Source organism: Emydura macquarii, unplaced genomic scaffold (assembly GCF_026122565.2).
Source record: "Emydura macquarii macquarii isolate MOO-44397 ecotype Brisbane River unplaced genomic scaffold, CSIRO-AGI_Emac_v2 contig_1027, whole genome shotgun sequence".
In the NCBI taxonomy this organism is placed as follows: domain Eukaryota; kingdom Metazoa; phylum Chordata; order Testudines; family Chelidae; genus Emydura; species Emydura macquarii.
Genome location: NW_027131164.1, coordinates 1,504,676 through 1,529,743, shown reverse-complemented (window position 1 = coordinate 1,529,743; position 25,068 = coordinate 1,504,676). Strand labels below are relative to the sequence as shown.

The window sequence follows — 25,068 nt, the reverse complement described above, 5'->3', positions numbered from 1 at the left end:
TTTGATAGCATGTGCTATATATATTTTTACATCTATACAAGTAATGAAGATATAGTACATGTTTGTAATATATAAAAGGAGACACTTTCATATTGGTTCAGGAATAAGTCCATACATCATTTTGCATTGAATCCAATGTGTAAAATGCATGCCATTTGCATCACCTGTTGCCTATTTAGACAGCATAATAGACACACATGGCTCTGTCCAAAAGATGAATGAGGTACACAAAGAGGTTACGTCTACACTTGCGCGTTTCCCTTCGTATTTGTCCATGTACTGCTATCACATGTACCCCAGACCCATGCTGAGTATCCTCAAATGCTGAGCTGGGCACAGGTACACACCCATGTCCACACTACCCCTTTTTGGTATGTAACAATAGCACTGCCATTTCAGGGGCAGTATCCCAGAGTCCTGTGTGTCATGGAGACACATTGGGAACCACCTTGTTGCATGTTGTTGGTACTGTACATCACCTTCACACATTTGGTGATAGCAGTTCCTGGTCATCTTTCCCTTCTACCAAACAGCGCTGGAGACGTGGAGCAAGTGTATGATGATGTGGTTCTGCTAAAGCTCACTGGACAAATGTTCGTGTGATACAGTATCGGATACAGGATGGAACTGGTCCAGAAAAGTTTGAAAATGTGAAGAAAATCCACTGTGGTCCCAAGGAACAGGTGTGGTGAGTGCTGGGTTTCTAATTGCATGCCCATGGGTGGACTGCCAGTTCTGGTCCCAGAGAACCAGCATGGTGTGATGGACCACATTATCTTGGAAACATGGGTTGCAGAACTTCATGACCAGTGGCTGCAGAACTTGAGCATGAGGAAGCAGACCATCAAGTTATATGAGGAGCTTGCACCAACCTGCCAGCACCAGATCACTTGATTTCTGAAACCCGTATCAGTGCAGAATTGGGTAGCTATCGTCATTTAGAAACTGGCAACACCTAACAGATACAGGCCACTTGCAAAGCAGTTTGGGGTTGGGAAGTCAACCGTTGGAGCGGTGGTTATATGGGTTTGCTAGACTGTCAATACTGTGATCTGTCCATGGGAGTTTGTCATAACCCAAGGCCCTGAAGTTATTGTGGGATTTCAGAAGATGGAGGGGCAGAGGTTTTCCACAGTGTGGGGCCATTGATGGAACACATATCCCTATCCCTTGGCCACAGAAAGGGGCCATGGAATATGTGAACTGAAAAGGCTACTATTCACATGTTCTCCAAGGTTTAGGGGACCACAGGGATTGGTTGATGAACACGAATGTTGGGCACACTGGAAAGACCCAGGATGCAACAGTGCTCAGGAGACTGGGGTTGTACTGCTGGGGGGGAGGGGGGAAGGGCAGAAAGGACTTTATTCTGCTGAAATGCTGTGATTATGTGCGATGTCTCTGCTGACATTTATTTTTGGGGACCCCATATACTTACTCCTACTGTGGCTCATGAAGCTGTTCCCCAACATCACCAACCCAAGAAAAAGGGAATTGAACTACAGATTGAATAGTTCCAGAATGGTGGTTGTGTGTGCCTTTGAGCAACTGGAAGCCTGTTGGTGATGCCTCTGGACCAGTCTGGATGCTAGTGTGGCCAATGCGGTTTGGATTATTTTGGTGTGCTGTGCCTTGCAGAAGGTATGTGAGGCTAAAGGGGAATACTCCTACACCATGTGGACACAGGACACATCTGTTTCTCAAAGATTGTACAGGCAGACAGATCCCACCCATGTGCACACAGTCTTGATGCTATGTGTTCATACATCATGGAACAGCAGGGATCCAGAAGGTAACTGGAGACTGTGCCAAGGGACACTACTGTAATGTGATGGTGCTGTTGGAAAAGCTCAACAGAGCATTACCACATACTTCTGTTGCGAGATACTTTTTGGTGGGTTTCAGTCCCCTGTAAGCAACTTTAATGTATTAACTGAAAAGCAGACAATTGTGGGAGGGCCCTCAAGGTTAACATCTTTGGCTGTGGTTTTGTGCTGAGGAGAGTTTTAATGCACTTTGAGGGCATCCTTGAGCAGTGTTTTTTGTTTATATGTTAACTGCTGTGTTTTGAGTTGCTTTATGGGGAACATTTAAGAATTGTTAAAGACAATTTTTTTAAAGCTCTGTAAGGTTTTTGGAAGGGAACTATATTGTTTTATATAAGCAAACATTATTCATTACCCCTAACCACCCACCAGTTAGAGCTAGCCAAATTTTTTCAAACACTCAATGTTTTCCATTTTAAAAATGAACATATTTTTCAAAATCAGAAATGTCCATGAAAATGTTTTGTTTTCTTGGTATTCACCCCCCCTCCACACACACACACAGAGGGGTTTTTTTCCCAATCAAATTTAAAAAAAAATAAATCAGTGGGTTTTGGGGAGGGACAGTTGGTTTGTAGTTTTTCTATTTTTTTCTCTGTCCTTTCCCCTTTTTTAATGGAAAAAAGGGGGAAGAGGTAAAAAGAGAACAGATGGGGATGGAAAGTATGAAAAATTTAAAAACTGAAAATTTTAGAATAAATTAATATAAATGTTCCTTTTTGAAAACTGCAGAAAGAAAATGACTTGAAAATTTCAAAAACTTTGTGCAATTTCCTTGCCCCATTTTTCAACCAGCTCCATTTACAATCCGATGTTCAACTCCAAACTTTAGTAACTGAATTGTGCTAGTGCAAGAGAACCAGGAAATGAAATTGACTAGTTTCTTTTGTTTGTAGTGTTGTTATAGCTGTGTTGGTCTCAGGATATTAGAGAGAGAAGAGGGGTGAGGTAATATCTTTCATTGGACCAACTTCTGTTGGTGAAAGAGACAAGCTATCAAGCTTCACAGAGCTCTTCTTCAGGTCTCCTTTTCATTGTCCAAGCTGAGAAAAAGGCAAAGAGTAAACAAATGTGTAAAAATAAGTCAGATCAATTGTTAAAAAGCTCATTTTAAATAGTCTAAAGTGTCTGTAATGCAGTTTATAAATTTGTTTTTAAAAAATGACTGTTAAGCAGAGGAAGTGCTCCTTTAAAATTGTTTGTTACCCTTTGAAAACCCCATAGGAGCACTAAGGTTTCATTGGTCACAGCACACTGCAAATAAAAATCTGGATTAATCAGCATAATAATAGTGAGGCAGAGCAAAGCAACAAAGCATTCATTTAAATGGACTCTTTGTTTCTGGAGCCTTCATTCGTGATTCATACAACAGCCATTGGAAAGAGGTTGCTATTTTCAGTCTGCCTAGAAATTACATATGAAAAATTGAACGTGTCTGCTGGTAAAGAGCATTATTTCTCATTTTGTTTGAACATATTTTGTACGAGGCAGTAAGATTAACACTTAATCCTGAGGCCTTTCAGCGATTTGCTTTATCGTCATTCTCCATTTATGGGGCTGGAGGAGGAGGGATGGATGGATGGATTTATTATGACAGATTAAAAAGAGTTATGCATGCATCATTTGACTTGGAGGGAACATAACCGTATACAAATATTTGAAGTACTTTAAATATTTGATCTAAACACCAAGGAAGAAGAGGAATTATTTAGCAAAGTAGAAGTGGCCTATCTAAATTTAGGAGTCAGGATGAAATAGAAGAAGCAAAAATTAAGTGACTACCCAGAAAAGTTACTTGATGCTAGATTTAGTGGAATACCTTTCCCAAGTGTAGTTCTCTGTTCTCCCAGCTTCAAAAGTACAAGGCCACATTCAATTAAATTAAAATGTGGCAAATTCAAAACCGATACAAGGAAATAGTTTCTCACAACACGTAAATAAACTTTGGAACTCTTTGCCGCAGTATGTCATTGGGGCCAAAACCTTAGCAAGATTCAAAAAAGAGATCTATGTAGAGAACAAGAATAGCCAGAGTTATACTAGTTAATGCTAACAAACTTTGGAAGAGATACTAAATCTCATGCTTCAGCCATTGAGCCATTCTCTAATTCAGGGATTTTCAACCTTTTTTAGAAACTACCCCTACAGTCTCAAGGTTTCACCTGAAATACCCCTTCATGGTTTTCTGGCCCAGCTCCAGAGGCGTATCCTGGGTCTCCGGTCTCCAAGCCTGCATTTGGGCCCACCCTCCCTGCCCCAGGCCTCACGCGCACCCCCCTCTCCTGTGCAGGGCAGGAGAGGTCCCTGGCTCCCACAAGATGGCGCCGCACTCAAGCTGCCCCGGGAAGGGGAGGTTTGTACCTGTGGGGGGGAAGGCGAACGTGCTGCTTACCTCCTCCTGTGTGGAGTGGCGGAACCCAGCTCTGGCCAGGCTACGCCCCCCCTCCCACACTTACCCACCATGCCCACACGGCACCTGGGGCACTGGGCCGGCCCTTCACGATGTGCAGCGGAGACAGGGGGGCGCAGAAGGCTGGCCCAGCGGCCGCCCCCCCCCCCCCACAGGCCTGTGCCCATGGGCCTGGCCGCCTTGGTACGCGACTGCCCACCTCCTGCCAGGTCTGGAGCAGGGCCCCCCAAAGCATGGGGCCTGGGGCAGTTGCCCCGATCCTCTTTCGTACACCCTACGATACTCTGAAGTACCCCCAGGAGTACACGTACCCCCGGTTGAAAAACCTCTGCTCTAATTATTGGGGATTATGAGCTGTAATGTGGAGGGTAGATTATCCCAACTCTGCCCAATGGGAAATTACTTGCATCTTCCTCTGAAGCATCTCATACTGGCCACTGTCAGAGACTAGAAACTGGACTAGATGGACCTCAGGTAGGGCAATTCCTGTGTGTTGTAAGTGATGGAAGGCCTGTTGCTTGGCACACTTAAAACTAGACTGCAGAAAGTTTGCATAAACTATCCAATAGGAACAATCCTGGATTGTACATTTGGATTAATTGACTCAATAGGCCATTTGTACATCTGTCTTTTATTGTTCTGGACTAATTGTGCAGGTGTCATGGGGTTTGTGAAAATAAAACACTGCAAATAAAAATCTGGTTTAAGCGAAGTAATAGTTGAGCTGAGCTGAGCAGAGCAGCAAACCAGTCACTTAAACTGAAACTGCATTTCCAGAGCTGTCCTTAGTGATTTGTACAACAGCCACTGCAGGCGTGTGTGCTGCTGCTATGGATGGAAGCACTGCGGTGAAGCTGTGGCCTCTTCTGCTGCAGGGTTATATTCAGGATGAATATAATCTGAACCAGAAAGAAGGCCAGTGAAAAAGGAAACCCTGGCATCTCCGAAACTTCATTATGGAGTGTGTGATCTCAAACCCAGCCAAATGCTTAACAGCACAGCTCCTGCTGCTACCACCAAAGGAGCCAGCTGTCTGTACATTTTCACCACCGACACACTAGCTGTTTGCCAGTTTGTGTGGGAAAGGCAATAAGGGTACAGGGAACGCTGAAAAATTATTTTTTAAAACCAAACTGCCCAACGGAGTGAAGAACTAAACACAGGGCTCTAACGCTGCCCATGCTGGAACCAGTCATAAGAGGGGAGATTCTTTCTGGAGATTTTAAATGCAACGTGGGATAAGGCGGTAGGCACGGTGGCTGGGATTTCCAATGGGGCCAAAGAGCATTAGGCACCCCATTCCAAAGTAATGATTTGGGATTCCCAACTCCTGGTGCCTCTTTACAAAGCCCAGGCTTAGTCTTTATTTCTGTTCCACCTTTGTCCCTGCCACAACAGGCATCTTGTCATGCACATCGCTCAGTGGCTGAAAAATCCCACCTGAGTGAGCACTTTAACAAACACCAACAGCTTTGTCACAGCTACGCGCCTCTCCTTCTGGAGCGGTGGGCTTCTTCGGAGCACCTGGCACTGCTAACCTAGATGGAAAAAAAGTGACTGGTTAACAAGTACAAACCCTGCATAACCCTCTGTCTTTTGCTCTGTCCCTGTCTGATTCAGTAACGTTTCACCAAGCTTTACATCACTAGAACTGTGGACATCACAACGTGCTTCATGTCTAGAAAGACTAAAGAGTGAATCTGAAAACAGCCAAGTCAGGGCTTTTGTCTCTTAAAATCTCCAGCTGAAATTTGACCCCATGCCTTAAAGGAAAGACATCGACCTCACTGATCTCATTCCAGTTCCACAAGGGCCACTGTCCGTTTGCCAAAATTGCCATGTTATACAGCAGCACAAGTTGCCGTGCCTCCAGAATTGTCTGCCCGGCACGTTAGCCCAGCATTTGAATCGGCTTTTCTCTCAAGCGTGGCTGGCCCACATGGAGTCATTTTTGATGGTAGTGCACAGGTTTGCACAACAGCTGGCAGCAGTGCGCCTCCTTTGCAGAAATAAACGAAGGCGGTTGTCAGCTGCTCTGTCTGCCAGTTCCTCTGGAACACTTGTTTGGCCAGTGTTTACCGTGACCATCACACCTGAAGGATAGAGCCAGCATTCCGATCGTTAAAGGCGTGCAGCCTCCAGAATGAACGAATGACCTCCCTGCCCTTTATTCTTACTGGAGCAGTGGTGACATGAAACACTAGCAAGAGGGGGGAATCGAGGAGTAGAGCTGGCTCCTTGCCTATCTGTCGCCCTCCTCTACCCTTCCAGCCTATGGAAAGGGGTGCTGGGTTGATTAGAAGTGCGACTGGGAGTTAAAATTTAAGTCTTTGAAGGTGCAGGAGCTTTAGTGGGGGGAGGGGAAGGCTGCACCCAGTCCACATGTGGGCAGTACACTATACCCTTTGGTGCCACGTATATGCCATGTGTACTGCAACTCGGAGGCAAGCACTGTAGGTGCTTCAGGAGGTAGGTCTTGTAGGCACTAGCCCTGGTGGGTCCCAGTAATCATTCAAACACGTGGTAACGTGAAAGGGTATTTTTACTAGGGCTGGCAGGAAAGGGAAAGGTTGCAGACGCCCTAGGCTCAGAGACTTAAACAGTTACAGTTCAAAGTGAGCACGACGGGTAAATGTTTGGGCCCTGGGACAGGCTAATCAAGAGTCAGGGCTCTTCAGGCCTAGTGCCTGGGGTGCCCTCTGTAAGCCACTCTCTATTCAAGCAAATAGAAGCTTGCCAGTTTCCAAGCCAGGTTGTTAGTTTCTCTTTGGGGTCCCTGCTGCATGGGCTCCCTGCCAAGCCAGGGCTGCTCCTCCCTAAGTCCCACACAGCTGTGCGTCCAGCACTCACTGCCTATTCCACATGTGGCTGTACATACAGTTCCTGGGGCATCTTCATCTTCCGTGTAGCACTGGGCTCGCCTGCATCCAACTTCGCTGTAGCTCCTTCCTAGTCATGCAGCTGTTGCTTTACAACCACAGCTCAGCTACTTACTGGTGCAGGCCCTTTCCCCTCACCTGGCCAGGAGGAAGGGCATGTACAGTCGGGAGGGGGGCTGATGGGAGTTATAGTCCCCAGCTCAGCAGATCCAGCGCACTCGTAAGGCTGGTACGTACAGCATCATATCTGTCCTATGGAGGCAGGCTTGTTGGAGAAACTAGTTCTCAGCTTGGCCATGTGAGTGTTGTGCCCTGCTTTATGCTAAAAAAAAGAGTGGAGGAAAAACAAGTGACAGGAAAGGGAGTGTATGCACCAGGCTAACAGCAGATCTATGGCTGGAGAGGGAGAAGCATGGGGCGCACAAAGGAAGACAGGAAAGGGGATGGCTGGAGGCCTGGAGAAGAGAGCCTTGTACAAATCCTTTATGTAAACAGGGCGGGATTTTAATTTTTTTGCTTCTGAAAGTTTTTGTTTAAAGCGTTTTTTTCTGTGCAGGTCAGAGGCCCAAACTCCCTCTTTAAAGTGCAATGGAAACAGCTGAGCCCATTGCTCAGTTAGCATTCTGCTCTGATCCTTGGTTTATGTCATGAAATATAACATCATGGACTCTAGGTCAGGTGGCTTAGTGGTCGCTTAATGTGCTGCTGTGGTGAGTTCTGAGGTCCGTGACGAAGGGAGCAATTCACATGCTTTTCACCCCATGAAATAGCTGATTGGTACAATGTATGATCTTCTGGGGGAGCATGTGGGGAAGTAAAGAGGAACATTAGGGGGAATGCCAGGGAAATAAAGTAAAATGTAGCATACATAGCTTGGAAGCTTGTACCTGAGCCCTTGGTATTTGCACTCTTGACGATTTAACTAAAACATGAGACCTCTCCAGCCAACCTGGTTCTGGTTCCTGTGGAAGCCTATCAACACTGATCCTTAACCGAGCACAGTGGGTGCTGCTGCCTCATGCAAAAATGCCCAACCCTCCCTGGTACCCCAGTGGGCTGAGCCCACTGCTGCTTCAGAACTCCCAAGGTCCCAGCTTTTCCATGTTATGAGCCACACAGATGAAAACCTCGCCCCAGACTTAGCAATGCAGAAAGCTACTTCTAGGCAATCCCTGAAGTATTGAGAATTGGGCCCTGATTCAGCAAGGTGCTTAAGTACGTGCCTTACTTTAAGCACATGAGTAATCTCATTGACTTCAGTTGGACTCCTCACGTAAGTATCTTGCTGAATTGGGGCTTTTATCAGGACGTTGCTTTTTCCCTTTTAAGGTTTGAAAAGAAAACATCCTGTGCTCTGCCCAGTCTTATCCCTGGTCCGAGCTACTGCTGGGTATTATTTGAATTTCATTTACAGAAAATATATCAGTGTTGGAAGAAAGTGTCCCTGAGTGAAGTGCCTGTGAGGGGTTTGGATAATGGTTATGGCTGAAGGCTCATTTTTAGTAAAGAAGCTTTAGTTTGACTATTAACTATCCATGGGTGAAGATTATATTGGTCTATAACCAGCGCAGCAATGTCTGCACTTGAAGCTACAGCGTGATTACAGTCGTTGTTGTATTCTAATGAAACCCTTCTTGAAAGATGTTTCCTAAAATTAAATTCCTTAGGTTTTGAAAAGCTGTTAGGAAGTTAAGAGGAAATCTGTTATCTCAGACTAGTTTCTTTCTGTGGGTGAGCTATAAGCCATTTAACAGCAGATTTGGCTATATCTTTGCAACTCAATAAGCCTTAGTTTTAAAGGAATTTTGTTCTGTTCAGAAATTTTAAATCCAGGGGTTTTTTTTAATATGATTGTTATGGAGCTTGCAATATTGTGAGATAGAATGGCTATCGGTTTGCATTATTATCTGGCTTATGAATTTTCACTCATTTTGAAAACATTTTGGGGAAACTTATAAACAGAATATTAACTGTGCTTTGAGAGTGAAAAATGCATTTAATTCTCAGGATATCTTTTTCGAAGGCACTGGCTGAGTACACGTTTTCCTCACTAGGACTTCGTATTAAAAAAGGAGATAAAAGAAATAGACAGATAAAAGAAAATGCAATACTGCCTCATATATATATATAGGGAGATATCTACAGAGGAATTTTTAATAAAATTTCATCAGAGAGTTTCTGGCACCCATCTTCTGTGCATTTCTTGACATAAACCCAAGGGGAACAATACATCTGTCTTGAAGATCTAGTGAAATTACAGTAATCTCAATACTTTACTTATTTTCTTGTATCAACTGTATGCATCACCATGTCTAGGTACTTGTATGTCAAACATAAAACACAGCTCACTGTCACAGTACCAACTCATGCTGCCTACAGTGGTGGACATATTAGAAATGCCTACGACAGCGAGAGATCCCAAAAGGATTTTAAAAAAAACTATATATAATGTAAATTTAAATTCAGATCCACCAATTCAAGCAAACTCCTGCTAGAACAGGATTTGAAACACACCCTGAAGAATAACTAACATAGGCTGGGTCAAGCCAATGGAGAAAATGAATTCCAGAGTATGTGTGATGCATGATGTCTCCAATAAATTTGACAGTTTCTTTCTTGTTTTTTCACGAGGGAGGGTCTAGAAGGTATTCGTTTGTTAAAAGAATGCTTATGGGGGGAAACGTTCTTGTTTTCAGTGAAATTATTTTAAAACATTTTGATTAAATACCTGTCAGAGGAATTTTATTTGTTGCCTATTAATGTAAAAATACTTTAGCGCGTAACAACTATTTAATAAACCTAACTAACCATGTGAGGGGATAGGTATTACCCCATTTTAGTTAACCTGAGACACAAAGAAGTTAAATGACTTATCCAAGGTGAGTCAGTGACAGCCCTGGGAATGGAATCTGGGAGTTCTGACCTCCAGTGCCATGTTTTAAGCCTTTAGACAACAGTGCTGTTTAACTGTTTATCACATGGTCTGCAGTTCTAGACGAGTGAGATGACAAATAACTTTGAATTTTTTTTTAAGTGTAATAGCTGCAGCAGTTACTGCTATAGCTATATATATATTTCAGGTACTATTTGCATACAGTACATTTGCAGCTGTGCTGTGCAAAAGCTGAAACAATTTGTAAAAGATGTCAAAGAAGGAACAAGACAATGTCCTTTTAAAATTGTCTTCATTGTTGATATTTATGGGCTCACGGTTGCAACTTCTAATTTATAAAGTTTTATGTTTCAGATGTTTGGATCTTTGTTATATTCAATCTTTAGTCGAGAAGAGGATTACGGATTTACATGATTTACTGCATTCAGGGCAATTAATCGTAAATCCAAGGATTTAACATTTTTGAGATTTCCAGTAAATTTATTCCAAATCTCTCTATATACAAAGCTGCCCTATGTTGTTGTTTTTTTTCATAATGCTCTGGTTGTACTGTTAATAGCTGTAGAATGGCTGAATTTTATTGGTTGTATTTGATTTAAGGCCCTGATCCTGCAATGTGATGTGTACAGGTAGATCCCAGTGCCTGTGCAGAACCCCACTGACTTCAGGGATCTGTCCCTGCAATGCCTGGCAAGATTGAGGCATTAGATTGTGAACTCTTAAAGTGGAGGAAACTATAACTTCTTTTATGTTTGAAAGCACCAAGCACACAGCTGCCACTCTGAAACAACGTAAATCTGTGGCTATCACATTATTCAACGAAGTATATAGCTAATTAGTGGGTGACGTTTAGCCACAGCACCAAATCCTACTGGTGGTATAAGGTGTGGAAATGATCTGAACATCTTTCTCCAGTGAGAATATTTCTTGCATCACTCAACCCTCCCTTATAACATTCCCAGGGTACTGTGATGTTTGGGTCTGGTTCAGAACCTTATGGCTTGGGACCACAATATTACTGACAACTTTTAGAAGACACAGTACCTGACTGCAGCATGCATCTAACATGCACGCAGGTTATGAACTGCTCACATTTGTTGTAGAGCAGGGGAATAATTGCATCTGACTTTTTGGTTAAACAACTTTGGAGGTGTCCAGGAAATCAGTGCTCACTAGTGCATTTTGATTTCTTTTTGCACAGCAGGTGTTCTTCTGAAAGAGCAGTATGTTGTTTACTATATTAAAGTATTTAATATTATAGGTAGAAATTCTGGACCCCTGTTTACAGAGAAGCTTGCAATCCTCTCATTACTTTAGCCCATACCTAATCCAGCTGTACTGACGTAGAAGATATCCACCTGCACGTCATCTTTATACACAGGGACCCAATGTCCCAATTTTATAAAGTCAGTCCCACTACTTCAGGCTTTTTCTTATATAGGGCGCCTATTATCCCCCATCCGCTGACTCGATTTTTCACACTTGCTATCTGCTTACCCTATTTATATGCAACAATAGGTCAAAGACCACAGGGACACGGTCTTACATATTTTCTTCACGGTTAACTTTAAAACTGAAAATACTGTAGTAGTGGGATTGTGTTTAATTAGACTAACAGTATATCTGTCTTGTCCATGAACACTACAACGGATTTGTTAAAGACAATGTATTTTAAATTACTGTATTGTTTGCACATGAACAAAGAAGCAGTCCCTATTTGAAGGAGAAAGTCTAGTAAATTTCCTGGCACCATTAAACAATGCACTTGACTAATTCTAAATCCATACTAATTTAATATTACCCCACTAGTAGAGACATACAAATGTGATGGCCTTTGCTCTAGCCCAACAAACTTTCCAAGGCTTATACAGAAGAGTAAAAACAGGTTAACGGGCAAAGGTCAAATGGAGGGTGGGGAAGGTGATGGTACTCTTCCAGTAGATGCTTCAAATCTTGATCTCACATGATCAGTGGGGCCCTTGGGCTTGGCTTACCCTCAGTGGGATCTGAATATATCATGGGCTTTGCTAGGATTCTCAGGTGGCTTCCCTGCAGTGCTGCTTGGATGGCCTGCTGGACTTCCAGGGCTTGGCTCCCCCTTGAAATGACTCAGATGGCCTGCTGGGCTCTGTTCCTTTTTGGTCAAGGGGAAAAAAAAACCACACACAACTGGTATCTCCCAGGCCCACCTACTCAGGGTGTCAAAATTTGAGGATGCTGTTTTAGCAAATGGTACAGATCCTCATACTATGATTACCCCTCTCCTTTCTTACATGCTTTGATAAGCAGGGAAACAGTTAACAATGTTGACATTTAAAGAATCATCATTGCACACCTGAATTAACCCCTCCCTGAGATGAACATGGCTGTCCACATCTCTTATGGTCTTTGGTTCCCTGCAAGTTTAGGCAGACATAGCTGCACTGGTCACAATCGGGGTCACATTTTCAAGGTAATGTCAGCAGGTATAAGGGCTAAGAGAACAACAGAAAGACAAATTTTTGTTCTCGATGCTAATTTGAAAACAATTAGAAAAACTTTCCAAATTTTGCATGTGAATAATATTTGCTGTGTTTAGAAGTAATAAAACAATCCAAACCCCCAAACCATACCATAAGTGACTGAAAAATTATTTCTCAACATGCTTGGTTGCCATCTGCTAACATTGTTGTGGCATTGCAATGGTGTCCCATATGGCCCAAAGAGCTGATTCTGGAATAGGAGTGAAATAGTAGATGTCTAAAACCCACTGTTTACATGCCAGCATTAGAAACATTTATACCTGCTTTCCAGAAACAGTATAACTACACTAGTGCTAGTACAGATGCAAGTACTGGCATGAAAAGGGCTCAAGTTTTCATGACAGAGGATATGTCTATACTGATGGCAGCAAAGTTGCCGCCACCAGATCGATCGAGCAGTCAGTGTAGACCCACTCACTCAATCAGGAAGTTGACTGAGTAAGACCACCCCCCTCAAGTGACGTAGCGCTGCTTCGATGGGAACTGTGTTCCCGTCGGTGCAGTGCAGTGAAGACGGCGTGCAGAAGGGAAGCACAACAGTCAACGGGAATTACGCAAGCTACTTTGCGTAGTTTGCATAACTCCCATCGACTGCCGCCAAATCTCCAAGTAAGTGTAGACCAGGGCAAAGTAAATATGCCCAAACCCTGTTACACTGGGTTGGTATATTACCATTACCAGCACTGCTGAAAAAGAAATACAAAATTTTCTGGTGTAGATAAGACAACTTGTCTTGGAAGTTTCTGAATAAAAACTGAGAGGACTTCAGGATTAGACCAATAGTTTGGGTTTTTTTTGCCTCTGATAAAGGGAAAAAAAAAAAAGCAGAACTGTCTACTTATTTTTTATTATGTGAGTTTTGCTGTAATCTAAAACCATAAACAAATTGGAGGCAAGATGATAAGGAAGCCCTTTTTCTGAACCTTGTAGAAAGCCAGATGTCCCACCAGAGACATGAAAGTCTGGTCTACAATTTCTAGCAAAAAAACCAAAAAACGTTTAAAACACGTATTGCTCAGTAGAAGAGTGCTAGTTTCCAAACTTGGTGTGAAGGAGAGTCAAATAAATAAGAGACAAGATTTACGGAGTGATGAACCCAACAAAGTTGCATAAGATCTAGTTACAAGAAAAACTCAACATATGTATCAATTATAATATACAGACAGTTATGTAAAGCCTCCCGTCCTATGTGACAATGATTTAAAAATTGTCCTACTTTAACAGCTACTATAACCTTGATTAAAAATTACGTTTTACTGGTTGGTTGTTCTGAAGAGCTGCTGGTGTCCAGACTTTTGGAAGAATGTTCTCTAAGGACTTCCAAAGAACTAGTGATATCCAGACTTTCGGAAGAAATGGGTCTATACCCTTCTGTAGAACTGATGATATCCAAAGTTTTGGAAGAATGGGTGCTATAGCCTTTTGAACTGGCATCTCTTATGATTATCTCTTGCATGGATCCAAATGTTAATGGAACAAAGCCTTCATTGTCGGCTGTGAGAACAATCCAGATTGAACCTATGAGGACATTAAAATATTTATTAACAATGCATTTTTTTTTTTTTGCAACTCAGTATATTTAAAGGCATAAATAATATTACCAAATACTGACCCTTTTATGCAACACAAAATTAGAAAATGGAATTTTACAAGAAATGCATGTTTATTGTTTTTTCTAGCTAAGCCTAAGAGGCGAGGTGAATTGGATTTTCTCAGAAAGAAAATATAAATATTGTGTAATATGCTGTTGAAGGAGAATCAGACAACAGCTGTGCAGAAGTCAGTTCTCTCAGACCAATCTTCCCACCAGAAGCCACAGCTACAGTTCATACATCTTGACATAATTTTAGATTAGGAACTGGAATGAAATTCTGAACAAGATCCAGAGGTTACAATGTTCTGAGATGCCTTTTTCTTTTTTTCTGGTCTCTTGTCCAAATTAAATATTCATAGCCAACAGAGTATTTAATATTCATAGCCAACAGAGTATTTAAAACAAAATAAAGCAATATGTAAAACAGTGCTTTCAGTCTCACATTATAAATATTTATACATTTAGTGCCAAAAGAGCTAAATGAGACTTACTGCATACTATAAGTTAAGTTAAGTAAAACCCAACTCAACTCTCAGTTGGGCAGAAAAGCCCCATCATGGTTAGAGGGCTAGGTTTCTGGTCTCTCTGAGTGCACTCCCTCTGATGTCAGGCCTTTTGCCTTTATCTATCCTGGGGCAGAATTCTGCAATTCTCCCAATCTTACACCAGGACATGAGCTACAGTCCTCTGTGTATCAACTGTGGTTACCAAGCAGGTCTGACTGGATTTGGCACCTGTGGTTCTTCCCTTTGGGTGTCTGTGCAGAGAAGGGCAACAAAAATGATTTGGGGTAAGGAACAGTTTCTATATGAGCACAAATTAAAAAGACTGGGACTGTTCAGCTTAAAAAAAGAGACGACTAAGGGGGGATATGATAGAGGTTTATGAATATCATAAATGGTGTGGAAAAAGTGAATAGGGAAGTGTTATTAACCCCAGCACATAAAGAACCAGGGGTTGCCCAATGAAATTAATAAGCAGCAGGTTTAAAACAAATATAAGGAACTTCTTCACACAACGCAATCAACCTATGGAACTCATTGCCAGGGGACGTTGTGAAAGCCAAAAGTATAACTGGATTCAAAAACATGAAGATAAGTCCATGAAGGATAGATCCATGAAAGGCTATTAGCCAAGATGGTCACTGATGCAGTCCCATGCTCTGGGTGTTCCTAATCCTCCGATTACCAGATGCTAGGACTGGAAAACAGAAGATGGTTCACTCCATAACTGTCCTGTTCTCTTCATTCCCTCTGAAGCAATGTGGCTATTCTTATGTTCTTAAACAGCCCAACAGCCAAGTCAACAAACTGAATTCATAAATCTTTACAGAGCAACTTCATCACCCGCCCCATCCAATTCCAATTGGATATGGCACTACTAATGAAACAATCATTTACTGCATGTAACTAGTGATTTTGAAAGCAATGTTACAATTTAAACATGTCTAAAGATTTCCCTACATATACTGGCAGTGACAAGTACAGTGACCACTAGGCTCAAAGGTTCCACAAAGTGTGTTTTTATTAGATACTGTGATATGCTTAGACATTTCCATAAATAATTATTTTATAAGGTGTTGCATAAATATCCAAAACTAAGATGTGTAGATAATGTACTAAGCAGAAAAATTTACCGTTACATTTCTGTTCGTAAGTTTAAACAAAATCTCAAATTAATGTAATAAAAGCCAACGCTAGCTTGTTTACACACACACACACACACACACACACACACACACACACCTCCTAGCCATATGATTTCAATATAGTTTAATTTAAATGATTTTTAGATGGGAAAAATTCTTCAAGTCCCCAATCTGTGAGCTGCTTCTCCCCAGTGGACTTGGCATAAACTTCTATGTGTGCCGCTGTGTGCTGTTCAATAATCATCATGTTTCACCAGAGAGGTGGCTGCATTTCAATGGTGACTGAAGAAATACCCTTTTATAAAGTATTTTTGAATCTCTGGCTATTAAAGGAGCTATATAAATACAAAACTGTATTAATAATCTTTCTGAGAGTCCAAGCACTGGTGAATGATATACAATGGTTTAATCTAGGCATAAAAATATAAAACATGAATTCTAATAGCCCTTTATTGAAAAGTCAGTACTCCTGTAAGTATGAAGCAGTAGCCTCAGTCTTCCAACAGCAGTGCACAGCAACATGCCACTGGGCTTTTCTTGCAGGCGTTAAACTCTAGTTCAGTGTATCTCAATCTTATTTGATCACAATCTCCTTCTTTGTCTCTGCAATAGTTTACGCCCCCTCCCTTGCCACACAATTACATATACCGATAAAAAAAAACAACATGCAACTCTCATAACTATGAAAAGCAGCAAGGCACTGACTGAAACAGAGCCCACGATCCACTGTAATAAGAGCAAAAGCAAAATTGCCCTGGTAATCAATGCTTGCAATTAAATGTGCACACCGCATCATAGCCATAGGGTTAAAGTACAAATGGCAATGACTTTGTATAAGGTTATGCAAGCTCAACAGAAATCCATCCAAATGCACAGCGCCATCTTGAGTTCAATGCACAGGGCCAGCTGAGGACCTGATCTGTCTGGAGGGATCAGCTTGGCTAGTTATTCATGGCAGTGGATAAAACGTGCACAGTAATTTTTTTCCTGAAGCTACTTATGCCCCATCAGAATACACTCCATGCCTCCCCCCCACCCCCAGTGGGGCCCACCCCCGAGTTTGAGAACCTCTGCTCTAGTTATGGGAATATACTGTACAGAACATTTCCAGCAGAGAAACATTTCATACCCCCAAGGATGTATGTTTTATATCTTTGCCAGAAACAAAACATCAGGTAGGATGTGGGGTACGTATGGGGTCAATGGGTAATGGCAGAGAAGAAAAGAACAAGACTGATTTCTCCAGACACTGTCAAACAGAAAAATAAGCAAAATATAAAGAAATCCCCAAAGCTGCCTTTGCTGTGTTAAAAAAAGAATTACAAAATTTGGTTACGTGAGAGTAGATGATATTGACAGGTTAAAATACTGAACAGGGTTTCCAAGAAATGATGAATTCAAATAATCAGATCTGTCAGTCAGAATTCTTTGTAAAAAAGCTAAAAAGTCTAAATAAAAAAAAAATAGGATAAAAATTATTTTCCTGCTCCTCCAGCTGTTAGCTAAACAAAGGCAAATGAACACAACAAAACTTTGGACAATAAATCTAGGTTTTAGGTAAAAAGGAACTAATTTTAATACAAGAAAATAAATTGAGTATGCTTTTTAATAACTTTTAATTGTTTTACACCTTGTCTTTTTTTCCAAATAAGACTATATTTGTTGCTAATGCAAACTGAGAATGGCACATTTCTGAACTTTGCTGTACTGAATGAAAGAACTTACCATGTTGCATTTCAACAAGAGATAGGCCAAAAATTTGCTGGACTGTACTTAAACGGAGTTTACCATCACAGAGAATAACAGCTCGCCTTTCATCTACCTCACTTCCAGAAAGCTGCTTCTGTAGATATAAAGAAGAAACCATTAGGCACAGATGACTGTTTTAGTTACAGAGATATCAAAATAGGAGTTTCATCAAACCACCATCACACAGATTAGTTTTCCACAATAGCATCACTTGCAAAAATCAAATACTACATTTGTCTGGACCAATTAGTTTAAGGATCATGGTCTGAAATCCCAGTGCTTATGATGAAATCATCAATGAGTAATGGCAGCCAAGTAACTACAGTATATAGCTTTTGTGCATGTTGGGTGGAGGATAGGAGATCATGCCACTTGGCTGACATGGTACCAGTGGTAAGGAGTTCAGCCTCACCGAGCCAAATTTTTTGTTGTTTTTGCCAACATTTGTTTATTGGCAACTTTCAATTTTTTCCCTTTTGTAAGTAAAAATGTCTTTATTTATAGTCAGTTACACTTTCTTCTTCTAATGCTACAATGTGTAGCACATACCATAGAGGGAAGATGTTTAAATCCAAACAATTGTTTTCACTGACTATTTAAAAATCTCACAAATTTATTTCTGTTTACAATGGAGTTTGTAATCTCTCCCCTCTCTCCCCCACATACCCACACTAAGGCTTACATAGTCCAGTCTACCTATAATTACCACTGCCCAAATATAGTCTTCAGATTGTCTCCCACATGGCAGGTGAATAGGTTTTTAAATCTACCCAGAAGATATATCATTATCAAGGCTATGTACCATGAGTTAACATAATTTTATCCGACACAAAATAACTAGAGCACTTGTAAGAATTCCCTGAGAACCCTTAATAACATCTTTGTGAGGGCAAACATTATGAGGCAAATCCAGTCCCCTCTTCTGTGCTGTGGAAGGACCTATACTGAAGAAATAGTTCAGTTACATTTCACGGGGGAGCTTCGATGTTCACAGGAGTTGTTTATCCCCTATGCTGATCTAGCTACCACAGCCCCCACAAGGCCACTTTGTTGCGTGGGGGGCAGAAGGGGAAGAAAGAAGAAGGAAGAATAAATTATTCTTTCATCGTTGCCTTCCTTAAATCCCCTGCACACAGCCAACAGCCTGCAATCTGGGAAGTACTCAGATTGCTACTCAAATGACTCCAAACCTAGGCTATTAACTCTAAAGATGGTATTGCAGTGATCCATTTTTATTGTGTCAATGATTTCATAGTAAATATACTCAGTTTACTGGAAAAAGTTGTAATTTCTAACTATCAGGCTTCACACTAAACCTGTTATCTGAAAGTCAAATTGAGTTCTTTCCTTCTCACAAATTGTAAGTGAAGGAGGATCTACAGGCCTTAGTTAAAATTGTGCAACCCCTTTTCATAGGTACAATTCAACTGGCCCTTGGAATCTGATAAACCATTCTGCTGCTGACAGACAAATATCCAGCTTACTCCCTCTCTCTGTTGGCTCTGCAGTGCTAGCAGGAGTGAAAAAATTGTAAAAACTTTTACTACTCAGAGTAGCGTAAAATGCCTCTGACTAAACAGAGAAAGCAGATTTTATGAGTAAAAGAGTGTCAGTCATTTTTCAGAGTAGTACCACATTTTAAACTTAATTAAAGAAACTGGAAACATAGAGGCTATGAAATTAAATATTTGCAATGTGGAACAAATGAGGCTATAAGAAGGGTATGATCTAGGGACATAAGGGAATGCTACAAAGAGGAGGAAAAGCTATTCTTCTCAATGACAAAACTAGAAAATGAGTATTAATTGCAGGGGAAATGCAGTTTAGAGGGTTTAGCAGTAAATGGTTAACAGTAATTAGGGATTGGAACCATCTTCTGCAAGAAGTGGAGGAACAAAAATCATTAGTAGACTTAAGCCATATTTTGACGATCAGCTACTGGAAAATGTCTATTGAAAGACATTTAAGTACTGCCAAAAAAAAAAAAAAGGAAGCCACAGGAAACCTGGACAAGATGATTTACAATGGGGTATGTTCCAAATCTAACAATTCTATGAACTTTGTTTTATTCTCTCTTGAAGTCTATAATTCCTATTAAAAAAATACTCTCAGTCCTATCTGGCTAGATTTCAATTTCAGATATATGCAGTAATTCTTTGGTTTTGGATCCCAACAACCATTTAAACTCTTAAAAAAATAATGATGGTAGGAACTAGTGACTAAAAGTTGCCATCCATGGGAGTAGGTTTAACTGCTTAGAATTTTTAGATACGAAAAGCATTTTTTTAAAATAAGGAAAGGGCATTAGAATTTAATAGAACTTCACCCGAAGGCCCTGGTTCTGTAATTGAATCTATATGTGGACCCATGCACTGAAGCAAATTGGAGTCCACAGAGGTGCAGAGGCATGGATTGGCTGTAGGATATGAGCATAAGAGAGAAGATGGGACTAGTAGACATGAACAGAGAAATCATATCATTTACATTTTTTAAAATTACAGAATAATGAAACTATTGTTGACATAAACTATCAAGAGTGTTCAATATAACTATAACATTATCTTTTTTTTAAAAATACGCCCCTATGTGTACTACGTGCACCAGGTGATGAAAATAAAGTATGGATGAAAAACACTGAAGTAATATACTTATGAAATGGCAATATTTTTAGTTTAAAGTCTCAAGGGATGTTAAATATTTTCATCTTTTTTTTATTTCATATCAAAGAAATTTGACAACAGACAATTGTTAGGACCATAACCATAGACAGGAATTGGTACACAACCTGATAAAACATCTCTTCTATAGAAGCCCCCATCTTTATTATCCTACAGAGAAACTAAGGCCCTAATTAAACCCAACTGAATGTAATGGGATTACTCACGTGTGTAAAGTTAAGCACATGAATAACTATTTGCAGGATTGGGGCTTTACTGGGCATAATCTGGAATGAGACTCTTGCAGAGCTGTACATTTTAAAGATATCTGTAATCTTAAAATATATGTCCACAGACAGATTTTACACTGAGCTTTCAGCATTAAAAGTTACCTGATAAGTGATGTTAATAAAAGACGGCTCCTGACAAGATGGGTATACTGGAAGAAATTTCTTCCTGGATTTTAGAAGCTCTGTTAGCTCAGAAAGGTGATGCTGTACTTCTGTAAAACTGCCACATAATTTTTCTATGTTCTTAGATAAATAACTTGCTTCTTTTTCACTTAGCAGAATGTTATTTTTAGTAGAATTTGAAATTTCAGGAACTACATCCACCTGCCCTTTTGGAGATGCTGGTCTGTTAGAAAATGCAATAGGTGCTTTAAGACCACGCAGGGCTAATGATCGATTAATTGGTTCAACATCCAAAGTTTCCAGAGCTGGGGGAAAATCGATGGAAATCTTTCTTTCTTCAACATCCCTCACACTTGACAATAGGGGTTGCTCATAAGTAGGGCTTTTAATTTCTTCAATAAGTTTTCTTCTGCTACTAGGAGATTGAATAATAGCATGATCTGGTATCAGGAGTCCACTGTTTAGAGGATTAACTTCTGCAGAGAGATTTTCTGGTGGCTCTCTCTTCACAGGTATGTTTAAAAAGGCATTGGAGCTACCATTAGTAGCAGATCCTGAAGAAACCTCTTCAAATATTATTTCTTTGATCATCAAACGGATGATGTACTTGTCTGACCTTGAAGATGGCAGAAATGCAGGGTCAGTGAATTTCTGCTTTCCAACTAAAATCAATAACAGTTTATCAGTCAGGAAGCATAAGCCCTTTGGTCTTTCACTTTTCTCAAGCTGAATTTGTTGAATATTGGGTAAACAGGATGAAGTCAAAGAATAGACCAAAATAATGTTACAAGTATTGGAGGCTACTGACACAGTATGAGTTTTATGGTCAAAAGCCATTATGTCAGGGACCAGAATGCCTGGGATGCTGACTTTTTTGGTAGTGGTAACTTTTCTTTCAAAAGTCACCAAAATCAGGTGTGAAGAGTCTTGGCCGCTTCCTGTTAGATAGTCCTTGTACCTAAGATGGATAAGAGAACTTGAACCAGGATTTTGTTTGCTGGAAAGAATGTGGGTTAGATCCACAGGAACTAATGAAGGAGAAGGTACTGAAACAATGGGCACAGATTTTTCTGAGTTTAGTGATTTTTTCCCCACATCCATGGAGAACTCTTCATCACCACACAACAAGGTAGACTGTGAAGGAAAAGAATTTGTTTCACCACCAGCTGGGACTTCAAATGCAATACCTGAATTTAAGCCACAGATCTTATCTAACGGAAGTTCAGTAGCAACAGCAACTTGGGAATCCAAAGTAGCTTCTACAGCACAGATGTAGCCTCCTATATCAAATATTGGGCAAAAGCTGCAAGCATTTAAAGTTTTCTGAGCCTCATCCCATATATAGGAATGAAGTGCACTGCCTATAGCAACTACTAAGCGATTGCCTTCCTTAGTCCAACAAGCGCAGTGGATGAGACCACTGCCTTTGATATCAGCTTTAATTCTGGAGTTGTTGAGACGAACAGAGTGTAAGACAGAGGCATCCCGTGTAGTAAGCACAGCCAAGATCTCGTTCTTTGGATGCCACACACAGCCCTGGGGAAGCACTGGAAATGGCTCACCAGTTTCACAAATCTGAGAAACCAATAATTTATTCCTTTCTGAAATGTTATAGTTCAGCTGCCAAATAGTGATGTGCTTTTTATGCTGAACAGCAAGCAGAGCTGTGGTGTCTGCAGCACATGGGCCCCAGTAAAGTCCATGAACATGTTCAAACTGACCAACAACACTCGAGTCACCAAACTTTGGTTCTCCTTTGTGAAGGTGTAAAGCAGTCAGTATCACTTGCTTCCCATCTGTCCAGGCAATACCATGCACAGGGTGGATTGCCTGATACAAGGCATTAAGGCCAGTTCTCAGAAGTTTTCCTTTCCCCAGCTCCATTATTTCTAGTGAGAGGCATCTGTAATTTTTAAAAACAAGTGATACATTATTCTAGAAACTTTAATCACAACTCTACAGTTAAATACACTATATTGTATCAGGTAAATTGGAGATGGGAAAAAAAAACCACTATGTCATCTGCCCCATCATATCATCTTGCCAATGCAGTATTGTTCATTTCAGTACATTTTCTAGTTGTTCCACTATGGATAAATAATTAAAGAATGGTTGGACCCAGGGTCTCCTTCCTCCCAAATGTGTCTCCTAACCACCAGGTACAGCATCATTATCACTCACTCTCTCTCTCTGGCCCAATGATTGTTTACATATTTATCCACAATGGACCAGTGTAGTCTTAGGACAGCCCACGATGAAGCTGCTGCTCCCCCATTTAGCACCTCTCTTCTACTTATGGCCACCCAGTGTGAGTCTTGTTCATTTTGTGCTGCTGGAGGGAACACAGGGCCCTTAATTATTTGCTACACAATATTCTTAGTGCTTGTCTACACTTAAAATACTACAGCTGCACCACTATAGCGCTTCAGTGTACACCTACCTACACTGATAAGAGAGATTCTCCCATCAGCATAGGTAATCCAGCGTAAACTAGGTCTATGGAAGAATTCTTCAGTCAATTTAGCGCTGCGTACACAGGGACTTAGGAGGATTTAACTACGCTGCTCAGGGGTGTGCACTTTTCACACCACTGACCAAAGTAGTTAAACTAACCTAATTTTCTAGTGTAATCCATGCTTTCGACAGCATGAAGCAACAAAAACCATACAGCCTATCTATCTCTACTCATCTACCTAACCTTCCACCTTCTCAGAATTCAGGTAAAACTAGCCTCAATCTTGCTATGTGACCATCATTAAATCAGTAAAACCAAACTGCTAGCTGCTCATTCTTAAATACTCTGAATTACATGGAAACTCTCTTGGATGATATTGACATGTACCTATGCAAGAGAGATGCTACACCCTGTCAGATATAAGACACACTTAAGTCATATGGACATTTCACTCTGTTGCAGAAAGTAAACAAGAAATTCTCACCTATCACCAATAGGCTTAAAAAAAAAAAGTAGCAAAAAAAATGGCCCATTAGTTTTATCTCCTCCCCTTTCTCTTCTGTACACGTCATCCTTCAGAATAAAAGGTGCTGTATAATTGTAAAATGTTGATAAACTATCTTTGAGATTCATTTTGTTTTAAAAACCCAATGGATTAAGATATGGGATTAGGATCTCCTGAACTCTACCCTCAGCTCTGACTCTGTGTAGCCGAGTACGTAACTGGGACCACCATTTTTAAATGTGGAAGCCTAAAGTCAGGCACCTAAATTGGTGGTCTGATTTTCAGCGGTTCTGAGCACCCAGCTTCCATACAGACCAAGAGGAGTTGGAGAGGCCAGGCATATGAATTCAGGGTGCTTATTTAGGTATCTAAAGATGGGTTAGATGTGCCCAACTTTAGGCTCCCATGTTTGAGTGTCAGCCTTAACATCTCCCTGCCTCCATTTCCCCACCTTTCTGTGAACTGCGGGCAACAAACAACACACCTTCCCTGCCTTACTGGAAGGATCCCGGTTCATGTGCCTACAACGGAGACCCCTTCACACCAGGCTCTGGGGATGACGAGCTCTGCCCGCGAGTTAGACTCTTTCTCCTCACAAGGGCTTTCTCGGAGGGTAGGTGCGGGGCCAGCAGTGACAGTGTCCCTGTCCCCAGAGCCCACGTGCTGAGGGACATACCCCCCGCCCTGGGGCGCCAGCACTCGGCTGGCCGGCTGCAACCTGAAGTAGGCCAGCCCCACCCCACCTATACCCCGTGGGACACGCGGGCGGGCGTGTGGCAGGTCCAGGCAGACCCGAGGAGTGGGCTGGGGGCAGGCAATAGGACCAGGAGGCGTTTCTCCCTCCTCCCGTCACCTCCCACCCACAACTACACATCCCTATTGCTCCCCGCTCCGCTTTCCCGACGCCGCCCCTTCACGGGCCCGGCCGCACTACTCCGCCCGCCCCGCCCCTTCGCGGGCCCGCCCGCACTACTCCGCCCATCCGCTTTCCCGCCCCCTCTACTTTATCCGCCCGCCCCGCTCCTCTTCCCGCCACCGTTCGAGAGGAAGGCTCGCTCTGCTTGAAGCGGGTCGCCGCGCCGCGCCTCATTTCCAATCCCTGCCCTTTCCCTCCCGACCCAGCTCCTCACGGGTCCACCCACCCCCCTGCCCTCCCTCTCGTCTAGCCTCGCCGCCCCGCCCCACGCGCTCACCCGCCACCCTCGGGAGTCGGGACCCATCGGCCACCGGGGCGCCTGCAGGCCAGCTGCTCCTCTTACCCAGGCGGCCGGCTGCTGGGCCCAGCTCGCCGCGGCTGAAGTGACGGCGCGGGCACGCGCAGAGCGAGGTGACGTCCCAGCCGGCCGGACTGGAGTCAGGGGTATGGGGGGGTCACGCGCGGCTGAGCCAAGGAGGGCTCCTCGCGGAGCTCTTAGCCGCTCTGTCCCAGCCTTCGCCGTCTCTATGGTCCCGCAGTTCTGTGCGGGCTAGCAACGGAAGCCTGTCGTGTCGTCGCCGGCCGGCTGGCTTCGTCCAAA

The 25,068-nt window shown here is 42.1% G+C and overlaps 1 protein-coding gene across 3 annotated transcripts; it reads right to left on the bottom strand.

The window, feature by feature from the left end:
* Nucleotides 1–13,230: 13,230 nt before the first annotated feature.
* On the bottom strand, nt 13,231–24,302 carry LOC137150717 (WD repeat and coiled-coil-containing protein-like). 3 transcript variants are annotated; one of them, XM_067544689.1, is made up of 4 exons: nt 24,050–24,302; nt 20,571–22,494; nt 17,498–17,615; nt 13,231–14,048 (listed from the first exon to the last, which is right to left on the bottom strand). In XM_067544689.1, exons 2-4 carry the CDS (start codon nt 22,473–22,475, stop codon nt 13,777–13,779), a joined length of 2,295 nt encoding a protein of 764 aa, XP_067400790.1. In that variant the 5' UTR covers nt 22,476–22,494; nt 24,050–24,302; the 3' UTR covers nt 13,231–13,776. The 3 variants fall into 3 exon arrangements, with proteins under 3 accessions (XP_067400790.1, XP_067400789.1, XP_067400791.1); XM_067544688.1 differs by lacking the exon at nt 24,050–24,302 and adding an exon at nt 23,531–23,631; XM_067544690.1 differs by lacking the exon at nt 24,050–24,302 and adding an exon at nt 23,531–23,631 and having other exon boundaries at nt 17,498–17,612.
* Between the last annotated feature and the right edge of the window lie 766 nt (nt 24,303–25,068).

Coding starts and splice junctions, on each gene's coding strand:
- LOC137150717 (XM_067544689.1), bottom strand. CDS start 22,475: ATGGAGCTGGGGAAAGGAAAACTTCTGAGAACTGGCCTTAATGCCTTG. Junction 17,616..20,570: donor TTATTAACATCACTTATCAG/GTAACTTTTAAT, acceptor TTATATCTACAG/AAGCAGCTTTCTGGAAGTGA. Junction 14,049..17,497: donor TCTTGTTGAAATGCAACATG/GTAAGTTCTTTC, acceptor ATGTCCTCATAG/GTTCAATCTGGATTGTTCTC.